At 43.6% G+C, this 17,896-nt stretch overlaps 1 protein-coding gene across 1 annotated transcript in view; it reads right to left on the reverse strand.

Moving 5' to 3' along the window:
• The window catches only part of LOC132396862 (phospholipid-transporting ATPase ABCA1-like), a 170,581-nt gene that overhangs the window by 107,244 nt on the left and 45,441 nt on the right, over window positions 1-17,896 (reverse strand). Inside the window, exons 4-5 of the mRNA XM_059974869.1 lie at window positions 12,495-12,636; window positions 11,017-11,135 (exon numbers count right to left, since the gene is read on the reverse strand). Of these exons, the coding sequence (XP_059830852.1) occupies window positions 11,017-11,135; window positions 12,495-12,636 (261 nt within the window). The remainder of the gene's footprint in view (window positions 1-11,016; window positions 11,136-12,494; window positions 12,637-17,896) is intronic.

Raw genomic sequence — 17,896 nt, forward strand, 5'->3', positions numbered from 1 at the left:
TGCCTATTGTGCCCTGAGATATTGTGACCGAATGAGGTGCTGCAAATATTTGGTTATCAGAGTAATGACAGAGCCAGCAAGGCCTACTTTTGAATTCAGAACTAAGAGAAGGATTAGGTCTTGCCACCATATTGGCTGACCCTACTTAGCTCCCTGTTTACTGCCCTATTCCCACATTCCTTGATTCTTTTATCATTTTCTGTGCAGCAAATGACATAAATGAAGGCCTAGATGAATGATTAAGACTATATAGGAAACTTTCCTCTTCATCAGGCTCCCTCTTACCACCTTCGACAACAGAGAGTTTATTTATTTAAAAATATAGCATGGAACAGGCTGTCCTGAGTCACATCACCCGGTAACCCCCAACTGTCATGGGACAACTTACAGTGACCTATCAACTGGTATATCCTTGGACTGTGGGAGAAAACCGGAGCAACCTCAGGAAACCTACAGACACATGGGAAGGAACATACAGACTTACTTTCAGGGGACAGTGGAACGGAATTCCAAACTCTGACACCCCGAGCTATACCAGTGCCACGCTCACTGCCACACTACATAGGTGCCCTGCTGAAGTGTGCTTCTGCAGATCGTGGCTCTGTGCAGAAACCTACCCAAGATTACACTGTTCATGGGTGATCCTTGACAGCACAAGTCACACAAAAAACTGAGTCAAACTCTTTTGATAATTACCGAAATAGAGGACAGATAACACAATAAAGATTTAAGTAAGATCTGTATGTAATTTATGGACATAAATGCAATACATTTGATTCAGAGTGCTATTTTCAGCAATTCCAGATTCACAGGTCTATTCGCAAACCTCATGAACAGAGAAAAGGTCTGCATTCTGCTTGGGCAGTGCACAATGAACTGAAACCCAGCTGCGTCATTACAAGTGCTGAAAAACAAGGGAGTAGTTATGGTGTCAGCACTAAGTCCTGCTGTGAGTTGATAACAGCTGAGTCTGGTATAGTTGATACAGTGCGTGTTCTGGAGAAACGTTTGGCAAGAAAAGACTGAATCATGTGCAGAATGAGCAGGAAATTTTGCCAAAGGACAATGTTGCAAAGGGATGCCAGTTCCAAAGCTTTAAGGATCCTCTGTAGGTGTGGATTTTTTAAAATTTCACCCAGACGCAACATATCAATTGTGCCTAGGACAGACATCGAATAACTATCTTGGAGTGAATGAAAAGGAATTGATGGGAATTAATTTCTGATGAATAACCATAAAGAAGCAAAGTCAAAAGTCTACACAGAATCAGGATGAAAAATGGTTTGAAAACAGGAGCACAAAGATAGAGACTTTAGAAAGCAACCAAAGTCGGGATTGCTGTGGTGGACTTCCCAGCATCCAGAAAAGCTATATAAGAATCCTGGGTCCATGACTACATAAAGTGCATTTAAAGTGGCACTGGGACCCTTCAGGTCCTTGTATTGGGAGTGCAACATCACTGGCAAAAGGAGTGCACTACCTCACTCATCCCATCTGAAACCTCCTAACTATCTAAGGTAGATTCTGCAGGACCCCATTGGTCTCCTTAAAACAGAGCAGAAGCAAATCCTCTGTGGTCCTGAGGGATTGCTTAAGAAGAAAGCGAAGAACACAGGTTCACAAGTGGCACCAAATACCACTTACAGTTGTACTACCTGAGGGCAGCTTGTTGGGAAGGCTGCAGTGACTGGAAAGATCGAAAGATTTACAATTTCATAACTGGCAGAATTTGAAACTGCACTTTAATACAATAGTTAACTAATTTTAAAGTTATGGAGTGGTATTAAACAAATGCTTGTATAACATGCTTGGACTCTTGATACAGTACGTATGGTATCAGGCACTGCAGCTTAATTTTGAATTACTACCTTCCAAATAAGGATGCTCAGTTGGGAGTTATTTCTTTGCTTGTTTGTTATTTCAAATAGGGAACAAAGTTAATTAACAGCAAGAGCTTTTTTGGGGAAAATCGTAGGGAGTGGAAACGTTAGCTGGGAGGGGTACATGATGGGGTTGGAGAGATCACATTCGATTTAGGCTTCAGAAGAACATTCATGCTCCCCGGCCATATAAAGTAACCTGCAGTTCATTTTTGTCCTCCCCGCCTTGTGGCCTGAGGGGTGGACAGACCCCATGCTTACTGAACTCCTATTAAGACATTGCCAGCATTGTTTCAACATTTGTGTGGTGTAAACAAATGCAAGATGAAATACAGATGTGAAATTGTCAAATCTCATATTTCCTTACAAATACGTCGGGGGGGAAAAAGCAATTGCCTGAAAACTTGGTGATCGACACTTTGAGTACTACAGCCAAAAATAGCCCCTTCATCCCAGAGTCTGCACCAAGCACCTATTTACACGAATTCCATTCAAACATCCCCACTTTCCTATCAACCTTCCCGTTTCTACCACTCAACCACACTCTAAAAGTTACTTAGCTGTGAGCAATTTACCAGCAATTTAACAGAGATTTTTATCAATGTAGGAGAATAACCCCTGCAATCACAGGGAGAGCATGCGGACTCCACACAGAGGCCAGGAATGAAGCTGGATTACTGGAGTTGTGACAAAGAGCACTACAGCTACAACATTGTAACACCGAGATGTAGTTCTACCCCATTCATCATTTGAACGTGGGGAGTGTGGTGAACTACAAATACCTGTCTGGACACGCCCCCTGCGGACTGCTCCTGTGGCTCCTCCCACTGACCCCGGTATAAAGGCGATTGAGGTCTGAGCCCGGCCTCTCTGTCTCCAGGATGTAGTACGGTGGTCAACCACTGCTTGTTCCTTCTTCCAGTCAATAAAAGCCGATATCACGCCTTTACGTCTCAGAGAGAGCTATTGATGGTGCATCAATTTTATTGACTGGAAGTTTTAAAACATGGAAACCGTTTTACGTCCGGAAAGATTGGATTTGGACCCCCAAGACCCTGAAGCAGCTCTTGCCTTTGAACTCTGGCTTGCATGCTTCCAATCATACTTGGAGGAGGTTCGTGCAACTGACCCCACTGTTATGCACAGGATTCTCCTCTCGAGGGTCATCCCAAAAGTTTATTCATTTATCAGGGACCTGCCAACCTACGAAGGGGCACTGGACGCCCTCAAAAGACAGTACCTGTGGCCGGTGAACACTGTCTACGCAAGACATCACTTAGCTACCCGACGGCAGCAGTCTGCAGAGTCAAGTGCCGAGTTTCTCTGAGCCCTAAAGACACTCGTCAGGACTTGGGACTGCAAAACGCTCACGATGGAACAGCATGCGGAGCTGCTAGTACGAGACGCCTTTGTTACAAGAATTAGGTCAGTGTATGTGTGCCAGTGGCTGCCGGAAAATGCCGATCTTACCTTACGCTCGGCGATCGAGACGGCCAACATGCTGGAGGCTGCTCTGCACAACGCTGACGCTGTCCAGCCGCGCGATTCTCCGCCGGTTCTGTGGACACCTCAGACCCACCGCCGTCGGTTCCTGCGAGCGAATTCGCCAACGCCACTACCAGTTGTGATTCCACAAACTTCCCGAACCCGACCACGGCAGCGGCCAGGCGAAAGGCCGAGCAGTGTTACTTCTGTGGACTCGAAAAGCTCCCACGAAAACGCCACCCGGCCTGAGAAGCGACCTGCTCCAGCTGCAGGAAGAAGGGCCATTTCGCCAAGGTCTGTAAGTCTAAACCATGAGCTGGGTCGAGCAGCGCTGCGTCTGAGACGTGGGGGCCACCATCTTGCATGCCCGGATGTGGGCAGCCATCTTTGTCAGTGTCAACATGCCCCACCCTCGATCCACCAGTGTTTACCGGGCACCAAGACGACAGTTCAACTCTGGCCACCGCAACCCTCGACCAAAGCGCCCCACACCAGCTTGCAAGGTCAATGATGGACATCCTGGTGGAGGGGCACAGGACTAGCTGCCTGTTTGACATGGGCAGCACTGAGAGTTTTATTGACCTCGCGGACACAGTGCAACGCTGTGGACTCGTGACACAGCCGGTAAGTCAGTGGGTCACGTTGGCTTCTAGGTCGCATTCCACAGACATCCGGGTGGGTTGTGTAGCGATGTTGGTGGTGCAGGGCACAGAATATCGGAACTTTGTGCTACTGGTCATGCCTCAACTGTGCGCACCTGTGCTATTGGGGCTGGACTTCCAGAGCCATCTCGAAAGTGTGACTATGGCATATGACGGGCCCCTCCCACCACTCACTGTCTGGAATCCTCAGTTTGGTGGGACTTCGTCATATACCCCGCTACTGACCACACACACACACCGACCAACACATCCCACCCAGCACCATGCCGACAGCCGCGCTACCAACACCACTTGCAGCCTCTCCACCCTCAAGATCCCTCCCCCATCGCTGTTCGCCAACCTGACCCCCGACTGTAAACCTGTGGCAACTAAAAGCAGGAGGTAAAGCGCGGGGGACAGGGCCTTCATTCAGACAGAGGTGCAGCGGCTTCTCAGCGAGGGGATCATTGAGCCAAGCACAAGCCCTTGGCGGTCCCAGGTGGTTGTTGTTCGGACCGGGCAGAAAAATAGGATGGTCGTGGACTATAGTCAAACTATCAATAGGTTCACGCAGCTTGACATGTACCCCCTACCCCGCATCGCGGATATGGTCAACCAGATAGGTCAGTACAAGGTGTACTCGACAATAGATCTGAAATCCGCTTATCACTAGCTCCCCATCCACCCGGAGGACCGCCCCTACACCGCTTTCGAGGCGGGCGACAGGCTCTATCACTTCCTGCGCATCCCATTTGGTGTCACAAACGGTGACTCGGTTTTCCAGAGGGAAATGGACAGGATGGTGGACTAGTACCAACTGAAGGCCATATTTCCCTATCTGGATAACATCACCATCTGTGGTCACGACTGGCCGGGTCACAACACCAACCTCCAACGATTTTTCCAAGTGGCCGAAGCTCTGAACCTTACTTATAACAGGGACAAGTGTGTGTTCGGAACCACCCGACTTGCTATCCTTGGATATGTCGTGGAAAACGGGGTCACTGGCCCTGATCCCGACCGTATGCGCCCCCTGTTAGAATTCCCTCTTCTCACCACTCTCGAAGCCCTCAGACGGTGCCTGGGTTTTTTTACGCCCAATGGGTCCCCCATTACGCAGACCAGGCCTGTCCCCTATTCAAGTCTACCACTTTTCCCCTTTCTGCTGAGGCCTGTGCGGCCTTCAGCTGCATTAAAGGGGACATTGCCAAAGCAACGATGCATGTGGTGGACGAGACCATTCCCTTCCAAGTAGAGAGTGACGCCTCCGATTTCGCGCTTGCTGCTACCCTCAATCAGGAAAGCAGGCCAGTAGCATTCTTTTCTCGTACCCTTCAAGGCTCTGAAATTCGGCACTCTGCGGTGGAGAAAGAAGCCCAGGCCATAGTGGAAGCTATTAGACACTGGAGGCACTATCTCGGCGGCAAAAGGTTCACCTTGCTGACCGACCAGCACTCGGTTGCGTTCATGTTCAGCAACCAACAGCGGGGCAAAATCAAAAATGATAAGATTTTGCGGTGGAGAATAGAACTCTCCACCTACAACTTTGACATCCTGTACCGGCCTGGCAGACTCAATGAGCCCCATGATGCCCTATCCCGGGGAGCGTGCGCTAGCGCACAGCTCGACCAGCTATACGCCCTTCATGCACATCTTTGCCATCTGGGGGTCACCCGATTTTACCATTTCGTGAAAGCCCGGAACCTGCCGTACTCCCTGGAGGACATCAGGACGATGACCAGGGACTGCCAAATCTGCGCTGAGTGCAAACTGCACTTCTACCGTCCTGAAACGGAGCAAATTGTCAAGGCCACCCATCCTTTTGAGCAACTGAGTGTTGACTTTAAGGGCCCCCTTCCCTCCACCGACCGCAATGTCTATTTACTTAATATTATCGACAAGTACTCGCGGTTCCCCTTTGCCATCCCCTGCCCCGACACCACTACCACGTCCGTCATAAAAGCCCTGCACCAGTTCTTCACTCTCTTCGGATATCCCTGCTATATCCACAGTGATAGAGGGTCCTCCTTTATGAGTGACGAGCTGCGCCGGTACCTGCTGGCTAGGGGCATTGCTATTAGTCGGACCACGAGTTATAATCCCCGGGGAAATGGACAGGTGGAGAGGGGGAATGCCACAGTATGGAAGGACACACTTTTAGCCCTCAAGTCAAAAGGGTTGCTGGTCTCTCGATGGCAGGAGGTCCTCCCCGAGGCACTCCACTGTATCCGTTCCCTGTTACGTACGTTCACCAATGCCACCCCTCACAAGCGCCTATTCTCTTTTCCCAGGAAGTCTGCACTGGGACCACCCTACCAGTTTGGCTGACGTCCCCAGGGCCAGTGCTGCTCCGGACACATGTGAGGAGTAATAAATACTCCCCGCTGGTCAAGAGGGTTCACCTTCTAAATGCGAACCCCCAGTATGCCTACATGGTCTTACCTGATGGGCGGGAGGACACAGTCTCCGTCCGCGACCTGGCACCCACAGGAGCAGCAGACCACTACCTCAAACACACCCTGGTAACTATGAACCCTGTATCCGAGGTGACACTGCGCACACCGAGCCCTACACAGACTCCTCAAGACACTCCTATACCGGGCATCTCGTACACACATATACCAGGTGCCTCACACACGCGAGACGGATCACTGATGCCTAGTGGTAGTGGGCTGACACCTCCAGTCAGGCTGGAACCAGCACAACCTCCATCTCTGGTGCAAGCACCACTGGCATCTGTGCAATCACAGCTGGTGCTACGTAGATCACAGCGACAGATTCAACCACCTGATAGACTTAACCTGTAAGAAACTTCGCCACATGGGAACTCTTTTTAAAATAAAGGGGGGTGAATGTGGAGAACTACATATACCTGTCTGGACACGCCCCCTGCTGACTGCTCCTGTGGCTCCTCCCACAGACCCCTGTATAAAGGTGATTGAGGCCTGAGCCCGGCCTCTCAGTCTCCAGGTTGTAGAATGGTGGTCACTCACTGCTTGTTCCTTCTTCCAGTCAATAAAAGCCGATATCTCGCCTTTACGTCTCAGAGTGAGTTATTGATGGTGCATCAGGGAGTTAAAATCCACCTCCCCTCTGTCCAGTCTCTAGTTATCTTTGCAAACTGCAATGTTATTCTTGGCACAGAAGTGAGCTACCCAGTATAGCCTATGATGTTTACTGTCCAGCTAGCACAAACTCAAGATAACAGATCTCATCACACAGCATTTTACTGGCAAGCCATACCTCTAATCTGTATCAGTATAGATGTACTTCGGAATGAATTCTTCTAAACATAAAAGGTCTGTGCCTTATTTGACACTTAAAATTACAAAACAGAAACGTCCTGATGTATACAAATATTAAACCACACTGCACCTGCTTTTCTCAAATTAGTCAAAGGATTTAAGGACAAGGTTAATGGACTGAGGCAAACAAGGTTTTTAATCAACTACATTTTTGTGATGTACACTATGTAGGATTTGTCTGACGTCTTTAAAAGGTTAAGGACGACTTTAAAGGAACTGCTGTAAATGGAAGAGTGGTTGGCCCATCGCGCCACTAACTCACAATTCCAGAGACTGGGGTTCAAAGTAGACATCTGGTGCTATCACTTTGGAGTTCGAATGTTCTCCCTGTGGCTGGGTGGGTTTTCCCAGAGTGCTTCTGTTCCCCCCCACGTTCACAAGGATGTGCAAGTTGGAAGGATATTCTGTGACTGTGAACTGCCTCCAGTGGATAGATGAATGACAGAATTCCGAGAAGAGCAGCTGGGATCACAGAAAGAGCAGATAAGAAAAGGCTGCAGGGAAAATGAGTGTGTCACGGGCGTGCTCTGTGAGCTATCATAGGCTCACAGACAGACGTGTCCTTCTACGTCATAAGGAAATTCATATATGGAGTTCAGGCAGCATTCACTCCTGCTTGAAAGGTGGAATTTAAAAGATTGTAATATCAATATTGCACCCTGTTTCAACAGTGTATCTGCATATTAAGGACAGGGGAGGCCCAGTTAGGGTAAAGCTAATCTTACAAAGTCTCCATCCTAAAATCAAAAGGTTTTCCAAGAGCATTTGTTAAAAAAAAGTGGTATTTGACAATCATAGTGCATCAAGACTTAATTCAACTGATGTCAACAACAAATTGATATTAACTTTCTTTCTCTCCATCTTCATCACTGAAGAAACGTCAGGTGCACATGAATTTCAATATACAGATTACAGCAAAGCATTTTTGATTAGTGGTGCCACAGCTTCTCCAGAGCTGCTACAGTTGTAGGGCTCAATGTCTCTGGAGATCAATGTACTTAGCTCATCAATCCAAAGGCCCTCACTGAATGCCAGAGAATCCTCTCTGTTGTGCCAGCTATTCCTTATCCATCAATCAATGCTACTTAGAAATGTTCTGGCCATTTCAGCATTGATGTTTATAAGTTACATGTCTGCAAACTAACTGCCTTGTTCCCTACATTATAACAGTGAGGATACTTCAAAAATACTCTCCAATCCAATGGCATGAATATGGATTCCTCTCTCTGGTAAACAAATTCCACTTCCTATACCACTTCCTCTATTCCTCACTCTGACATTTTACTTCTTTGCACCCGCCTATTCCTTCTGCCTGGGTCCACTCTTACTTCCTTTTCTCCTATAGTCCATTCTCCTCTCTTATCAGATTCTTTCTTCTCCAGCCCTTGACCTTTCCCACCCACCTGGCTTCACCTATCATCTTCCAGCTAGTCTCCTTCCCCTCCTCCTAGCTTTTTATTCTGGCAACTTCCCCCTTCCTTCGCAGTCCTGAAGGAGGTTCTTGGCCCGAAACATTGAGCGTTTATTCTTTTCCATAGATGCTGCCTGACCTGCTGATTTCCTCCAGCCTTTTGGGTGTGTTGCTTCAAAAGTACAGGACCCCTCTAGACATACCACTCACTTGCAGCAAATATGTAAAAGCATTTTTGTAATTGACTGGATGGACTTGCTAATAAAAGAATGGATTGGATGAATTGCTACCATGAGCACAACCCTCTCCACCAATGAGGACACCTTCAAGAGGCAGTGCTTCAAGATGTTCAATAAGGACCTTCACCATCCCAGACATGCTCTCTTCTCTGCAAGGGTGGAGGGACAGAGCCCGAGCACCCACAATCAATGATTTAGAAAAAATCTCTTCCCCTCTGCCAGATTTCTAAATAGCCCACAAACCCATGAATACTACTTCATCATTCCTTCTGTTTGTATTATTTATTTACTTTGTAATTTATTGCAGTTTTTCCATCTTTGCACTGTACTGCTACCACAAATTCCCCATCATATAATAGTGAAAATAAGCCTGATCCTGATTCAGAATGTTTAAAGCTCCCATTCATACATATCAACATAAAATGTATCTACTGGTTTGGTTTGAGGCATTTCAGTTTCAGAAGCAACACAGCAGTGGAGGAAAACTACTCCTTGGGGATGGCTGGAAGAGAATGCAATTCTTCACTTTAGCAATATACCAGCCAACTCTGATCTATGCAGACAACCTTTTGCAAGTGTGTGAGCATGAACACTTCCTGAAGGCACATTCTGCAGAAAATCCTGCCAACTGTTCACAGCTAATAGCAGTGGTCTCATCCTCACTTTCTCTACCCAGAAAAGTTGGCCAGATGCAAAAAGAAGCACCTTTCTAAATCAATTCTGAATTATAGGATCCACAAGCCAGAAATCTATGGATGCTGAAAACTGGAAATACAAACAAGAAATATCGCAAGTCAGGAAGCATCTGTGGAGACGTGACAGAGTCAATGTTGTAAGTTGATGAAAACTGTAAAACAGGAGAGAGAGGAGGAGGGAATAGGCCTGTGATGGCAAGAACAAAAATGGCACTAAGTGAAGAATAGAAGGCCTGCAAATTCAGTCTGTTGGAGATAGTGAGAGAAGTGAGGGCAGTAAAGATGAAAAAGCACTGATAGAACCGTGAGAGGTGGTTCGTGTCAGAACCAGCCATGAAACTCTGTTGGTGTTGGAACTGCTACTAGATTATGCTCTGTAATATGAACTCAGGCTTGTACAGATGCATGAAGCTGAATTGGCTGAGCATTTCCAATATTTTGTTCTTTCTCTCTCTCTTGTAATTGCACAATCCATTTCAAAATTTCAGCATTTCCCATGGCAGCCAATTCAGTCACTGCAAAATGAAAGCATTATTGTATTGCTGTAAATGGAGAAACCAATCAGAGCACAGCAGCATGTTTCCACTGCACCAGCGTGATAATGACCAGATAATCTGCCTTAGTGCAGTCCTAAAGAATAAATATTGGTCAGGGTAATGTGGAGAACTCATTTGCTCTTCTTCAAAATAAGGCCTTTACACCCTTAACACCCAGCTTGCCAAATAGATTAGATCTTGTTTCAATAATTTTTCTAAAAGCTGCCACATCTAACAGGGCATCACTCTCTGAATGGCATGACTTCAATTATGCCAGTAAAAGCTTAAGTACCTGGAATGGAACAGTGCTATACTTTCCATTCTAACTTATAAAAGTTAAGTCACATAAAATAGACTGCACTCCAAAACAATGTGTTGGAAAGGTAATATAAGAGTTAGTCAATTGTACTGTATAGGGAAGCTACCCAATAACAAACTTTTACCCCTTGAACATTAAAAATATGCATTAGTTAATGATGTTCCTGCAGTCTTCAAGACTCTTTGAGTACCTCCAAATCTCAACTCTTCAAAATTGCAGGTGATCATCACTCCTCCATCTCATTCAGTTTTGTGGGGCCAATCCCTAATTCATCTGCCTCTCTCACATATTTGCTATGACTATTAAATGGAACTCGGACCAAGATTTCAGTCTCCTTTACTCTTATGTCTTGATGTTAATCTGCTGTAATACTGAGTCTTCTGCCCAATGCATTGACTGTTTTACAACTATGTCAAATGCACAGTACGTTGCTAATAAATCCAGATAAAGATGTAAAAAGAGGGGTCATCATGAACTAGGGGGGAGTAATTATTGAGAACAGTACCGAGAGTAGAGTTGCTGAATTTTTTCAGCGCTTCATACAGCTTGTGGAAGGCTTCTGTGTTTCCATCCCTCTGGCTGTACAGTATTATCTTCTTGGCGTCAAGAAACAGGCGGGAAAGGCTGCAATGAAAGACCAAGTAAAACAACTTTATCAAAAATTCAATTTGGTACTATATATCTATTCCTAAAAGCAACAACAAAACATCTTTTATAGCAATGAAGCTGCAAACTAAAACACAATTGTACTCCCAGCTTGTGTACCCTGTAGATTTTAACACAGACTTGTGACGCCAGTTGGATCCAATATTTCAATAACATTGTACGTTTGGAGTGATGCATTATGATTTTCAGGGTTAAAATGATCAAATGTTTTGGTGATTTCTACTGTTTGGTGTCTTCTGCAGGACAGATTATGCTGTGTATAATTAGGTTAAATGGTTTAATTGTTAAACTTTCAAAGTAACATCACTTCTGTTAACTCAAATACAGGTCAGAACACATACGCAACATCAAATTTCTTATAATCTAAAGGAGGTGTAACATCTATCTAAACGTTTAAACTGAATATTGGATTGCATGGCACCCCAGCTTTGCAAAGGTTTAGAAAATCTCATACATTTCACTGGGTTTTAAAATGAAAGAGAAAAGTCACATTGTCAGCCTGATGCATATCAGTTTCATACACTTTCTTTGCACCATTTGCTGTTTTAAAGTTAGGCTTTTACATCAGTTCATTTTAAAATGAAAAGGTAGATCTTTGCTATCACAACAACAACCCTTAGAAGTAATCCGATTGAGATTCCTGGATACAGCTAGATATGAAGGAAAATGTGACAAACTACGATGAATGAAAGATAAATTGTAACTGACTCTTAAGTTGTAAGTCATTCCCAACTTTGTCTATTCGTCCCATGACTTGAACTAATCAGTTGCTCAATTTCCTAAATCTCAATATTGAAAAGTGAAATACATAGGCAGACAAATATGAAATAATATATTTAAGTTTAGCTCAGCCACTGAAGTCAAAACTGTTCTGTTTGTTGGAGTTCAGATCCGCTCTGTTTAAGAGTCAGCTTGATTTTATGGGGAAATTGCATGTTTCCAACCAACTAGTAATGCTTAAGATAAATCAGCTAGCTCTGGTTAACACACCAGAGTACCACAATTTTGACAAAATTAGTTTTGTGAAGAATTAAAGATATATTGGAACAACATGTGAAAAGGTATCAAGTTCAACTCAGTGCATCTATGTATATTACTATATTTTCATACACAAGGAAAAATATTCTTTAGAACAACTGATCTCTGCTGACCATCATTTCCATTTAAGTTAATCCCATTTGAAAAAGTGAGTCACAAGCAAAACACAAAATATTTTTATTCATCAGTCTCGGTATTAATGTTTTAAAATAAATCAGAAAGGCTGCCGGAGCCCTGAGAGCTATTGCAACTATAGCAATGAGCCCATTTCTCACTCACATTGATTTGTCAAAATTTCCAGTCACTCTGGGCGATTCACCAGGCGTTGGATAGCGAAAGCATGGGTTGTTTGCATTACAGATAATTCCTTGTATCCATGGCAGAGTGCCGGCAGAAGGCATTGCCTTGTTTGGGAAATGGCCTAAATAAACAGAAAAGAAAGTAACTTTAGTTACATGTAAACCTTGTCCAGTTTCTGCGTATTCATCTAAATCAGTTTACTCTGTTCATTTATGGTATGACTTTGCTTTATCCTGTCTATTGTGCCATCCAATCAGTGAACAGGTTGGAGACATCCAATATCATGCCACAAATGGAACATGCGTAGAAAGAACAGGCAACTTTGGACCTGAGATTACTATCACATGGGACTTTTTTTAGTTCATGCTTGCCCCAATAGATAGTTTAAAATAATTCCTTTTTCTTGCGCCAGGCGAAAACTAGACTGGTGAAAGGGGTGATCAGTAGTAAATGCTGAACAGTGGTGCTCCCCAAGAATGGATGTTGTATCTATGCATTAACAATTGATATAACGGTGTGCAAGGTAGTATTTCAAAAATTATGGAAGATACAGATGAGTAAACTATATGGATGACCCACAGTACACAGCAAGAAGATAACCCAATACAAGCATGAGAAACAATACCTTATTCTTGAACAGAGCATCTTGCAGCACAACACCACCCCCCCACCTCCATCCCAGAATGAAAAGGAAATTAGAAACACAGAAACATGAAAAACCTACAGCACACCCATTGTCCTCTAGTTTTCTAAGCTCCATGTACCTATCCAGGAGTCTCTTAAAAGACCCTACTGCATCCACCTCCACCCCTGTCTTCGACAGTCCATTCCATGCACTCACCACTCTGTGCGTAAAAAACTTACCCCTGACATCTCCTCTGTACCTGCTTCCAAGCACCTTAAAACTGTGCCCTCTTGTGCTAGCTATTTCAGTCCTGGGGAAAAGCTTCTGACTATGCACATGATCAATGCCTCTCATCATCTTACACACCTCTATCAGGTTGCGTCACATCCTCTGTTGCTCCAAGGAGAAAAGGCCAAGTTCACTTAACCTATTCTCATAAGGTATGCCCCTCAATCCAGGCAACATCCTTGCATATCTCCTCTGCACCCTTTCTATGGTTTCCACATCCTTCCTGTAGTGAAATGACCAGAACTGAGCACAGTACTCCAAGTGGGGTCTGACCAGGGTCCTGTATAACTGCAACATTACCTCTCAGCTCCTAAACTCAATCCCACAGTTGATGAAGGCCAATACACCCGTATGCCTTCTTAACCACAGAGTCAACCTGCACAGTAGGTTCTCCAACCTTTAAGCATCTCATTATTCTTTTCTGTCAGACCACATAATTTCTGCCTGTCTTCCATCAGTGATCACCCCTCCATTTTTTAACAGCTCGATCTGTTGGACCTGACCCACAGCCCTTCCATTAGTGACAGAACATTGAAAAGTATTATAACCCTCCACCTGTCTCCCTAACCCCTTGACCTACTCTTCCCCACACAAATAATCCCTTTGTCCTATCTATCTACCCTCCTATCACTTCCTCTGCAATTTTAAATTTATTTATAACATCAATTTATAAGACAGAAGATATTTTCCCATGAGTTTGAGGGCAATGGAATGGAAACCTCAAGCGATGATGAAATAGCCAAGTGAGGGGAAAAAACCTTCTTTTGCACTTTTGGTCATTTTGATCTATAACTCTTAACTCAAAAGAGTGGTCAGCTTGACACTGCAAGGCTCTGGAGAAGGATTTGGGAATAGGACTGATGGGATTGCTTTAAGAAGTGCCCACATGTACATGAAGGACCAAATTGTTTCCTTCTGTGCATTACTGATTTTATAATTCTTGAACATGTTCCATTCAGCACTTCCCATGTCTTCTATTCCAGCACATCTCAGAAGTGTAAAAATTCATTGATCATTTCCTCTTCCTACATCTTCCATATTAATACAGGCCTATCATCTCAACTTACTATTTTTGAGTCTTTTCTGCTATTGCTATAGACTAGTAAAAAGTTAACTTAGAGTCACGGAATGATGCAACACATGAGATGGCTATGAGTCAGTCTTGACCATGTGAAAGAGCTGTCCAGTTAGTCTTGCTCTCAACCGTCCTCCATTCCACTCTCTTCAAAACTGGAGAAAGTAATAGACATGTACTTGAGATGCTGTGATCTCAGGGCTGGGGTAGCTCTTTAATGACTTGTACAAGTGACAGGCTAAACTGCTTCCTTCTCTACTGTAATATATGATATTGCAATTCTGTGATTATACTTTCAACAGTTTGTTTCAGAACCAAGGAGTGGCATGGTATTGTAGTGGTTAGCACAGCACTTTACCATACAGATGACCCAGGTTCAAATCCCGTCACTGCCTGTAAGGAGTTTGTATGTTCTCCCCATGACTGTGTGCTCTGGTTTCCTCCACAGATGTACTGCTTGGTAGGTTACTTGGCCATTGTAAACTGTCCCATGATTAGGCTTGGATTAAATCCGGGGATTGCTGTGTGGTCTGGCTCAAAGGGCAAGAAGGGCCTATTCCACACTCTATCTCAATAAATAAACTTGGATTTTTGCTCTTAACAAGTGGTCCTCAAAACATTTCATTTCTCTGACAGCGTTACTTATTCAGATTGTCCAAACAAAAGTGCTACTCAAATCACTTACACAACTAAACTGGAGACTGGGATATGGAAATGGTTTTGAGATGAAGACAAACACTCGTGTCTAGAATAAGCAAAGACACATCGGGCCATTTTCTAGGTCATAGCTACTTAGTATGCTATGGAATTACTTGGCTATCTCAATCAAAACACTCTCCCAATTTGTTCAAAACTGACGACAGTAACCACAGCTCTGATGACAAGCACAATAAGGAACGGAGACAGTGGGTGGGGATTAAAAATAGAAGCAAAAGAACATAAAGGCAAAAAGAAGTGGGGAATATAAACATACAAACAATATTATAGGAAGTAAGAAAGAGAAGTGGATAAAATGCCTGACAAAGCAGCTTCTTATTTCCCAGTCACAGCCCTGTTTAATCAAGGACCTTTAGGTACTGAATGGTAACTTGAATGGACAAGGGTGAAGGATGGGTTCAATAAAGGAATTCAAACTATTCTGGTGTATTTGAGGTGCAATAATCACTTGGAAATTCTACTGTGATTATTATTCCATTTGGGCTGCATATCCAATTGTCTCACTTAGAGCCATCTAACCAGCCATGCAGGCCTATCTATTAAAGAAGGATGACAGACAAAATGCACGCGGCTGTTTTACCCATTGTTACTGCACTGCACTATGCACTGACATAACCCAGTGATGAGACTAAATTGGTAAAACAGCAGCAGAAGATAAATCTGACATTGGCATGACTACAATCTACTGAAGGAAAGCAAGAAGTAAAGCCAGACTTTAAGCACGTTAGTGATGATATCCAGACCATAACTGACTAAGCCCAGGTGTGCAAGGCAGACCTGTCGCTCAATGAAACAGTTTTGATAATTAATATTAATGAATTAGGCATGGAATGAATGGAAGCTTCACAGTGAACTTTGTTAAACTTCTGCTACCTGCTTTATCCTGAGATATATTTGGGAATGTGGATAGACATTCCATGTGACTCAGTCCTTTTATATTAATAAGAACCTACTCAGCACACTAACTAATAGTATAACTTCATTCTAAATTGCTTTAGTAATATTATTACACATCATATAGCCTTTGGTTAGGTTTTAACTCTCAAAGAATGGATTAACAAATTTGATCAGCATCAAAGGTTGTTGCATTGTTGCTACGATGCCACTCCCCCCAGCCAGTTATAAATATCAGCTATCAGTAATTGTTTCTCTAATCTATACTGGTTCAGGGTCATTCAATACAGTTCAAACCTAGACCTCATGTATAACCTAGAGAAGGCAAAGTACAGAAAGCAAAATACAAGATCAGAATCATTGCATTATCCTACCCTATAAAATAAGAGGGTGCACTATCAACTTGTAAATCATTATATTTCAATGTGATTGTCCAAGTTAAGTGAACTATTATAAGTTTAAGTAACAAGCTGACTCTAATTCATGATGGGTCCTAGTTAGCTGGTTGCTACTTTTTTGTTGCTAGTTTAGGTGATTTTGAATTGGGGTGGCCTGCATATAATGAACACTGAGCTGAATTGAAATATGCCTTTTGATTCTGTGTTTTTGTTACCATTTGTGTGATTTGTTTTTTTTTTGTGCCTGGGTGAGGGGGGGGCTTGTTTTTTCTTCCTTTGAACAGGTTCCATAGTTCTTCTTTGTTCTATGGCTTTCTGTGGGGAAGTTGAATGTCAGCATTGTACACTGCATACATACTTTGATAATAAATGTAAATGTACTTTGAACACCAAAAACTAAAACATACAGGACTGAGAGAGGAAAAAAAAAGAGTAATAACTTTATTGCTGGCAGAACTGGTATGCATTTTCCATCACAAACAAGAGAAAATCTGCGGATGCTAGAAATGTGTGTTGCATGCATTTTCCATCCCCGACTGCCAATAAGAACAGTTCAAAGGATTTTTTTGGGGGTGGGGGGAGGGAGAAGGTGGTCAGAAATCCCCTCCAGGAAAGAAAAACAGAGATCCTTACTCAAGGCCATTAAGGAGCAAGTGCCTTTTACAATTTCAGGTTGCCCAAAGTGATTCACAAGGTATGATCATGTAGGAACAGAAACAGCACATTTGGAAAGAGCTGGTTCTCACAAAATACAATGTATTAATGAATAATTTCAGTAATGTAGGCTGAGGAATAAGTATTGTCCCTGATACTCTGAAAGAGACCATGAGTTAAATTGCTCACCAACATACAGAAATTTAATCATACATTCGAAATTCTTACAGTTCAAGCATAATTCTCTATTGGGAAGAAGGAGCCATGACTTAACAACTCATGGTTTAACATGTTGAATCGAGATTAAAAGAACCTAATACTGATCACTACTTGCAGACAAGGTAAAAATATAACAGGGGCAAAATGCAAATGGGAAATACACCACTGCAGTTCAGAACTCCACCCTGACACAGCCAATATTCGGCTTCAGTACTGTCAAAGGGGCATTTCATATAAAAGCCAATGGATAATATACTGTACTGTGAGGCTTTAGTGTAAAATTAGCTGAAGGTAAAAAAAAAGTCATATCAGGATGGATTAATGGGACCTAGATGGCAGGGTGTTACAGTAGAAATATCCATCAAACTTCTGATTCTCTGAACAAATGATCCTGATCACAGTCAGGACGGGAATGTGTTCACGCATGTATTTGGCCCAAAAGCAGTAATTGCTATTTCAGCAATATCACTGGGTCATGGCCTTCTTGAGACTGGGATCTAGATTTACTGAT

This window comes from Hypanus sabinus, chromosome 7 (assembly GCF_030144855.1).
Source record: "Hypanus sabinus isolate sHypSab1 chromosome 7, sHypSab1.hap1, whole genome shotgun sequence".
Taxonomy (NCBI): domain Eukaryota; kingdom Metazoa; phylum Chordata; class Chondrichthyes; order Myliobatiformes; family Dasyatidae; genus Hypanus; species Hypanus sabinus.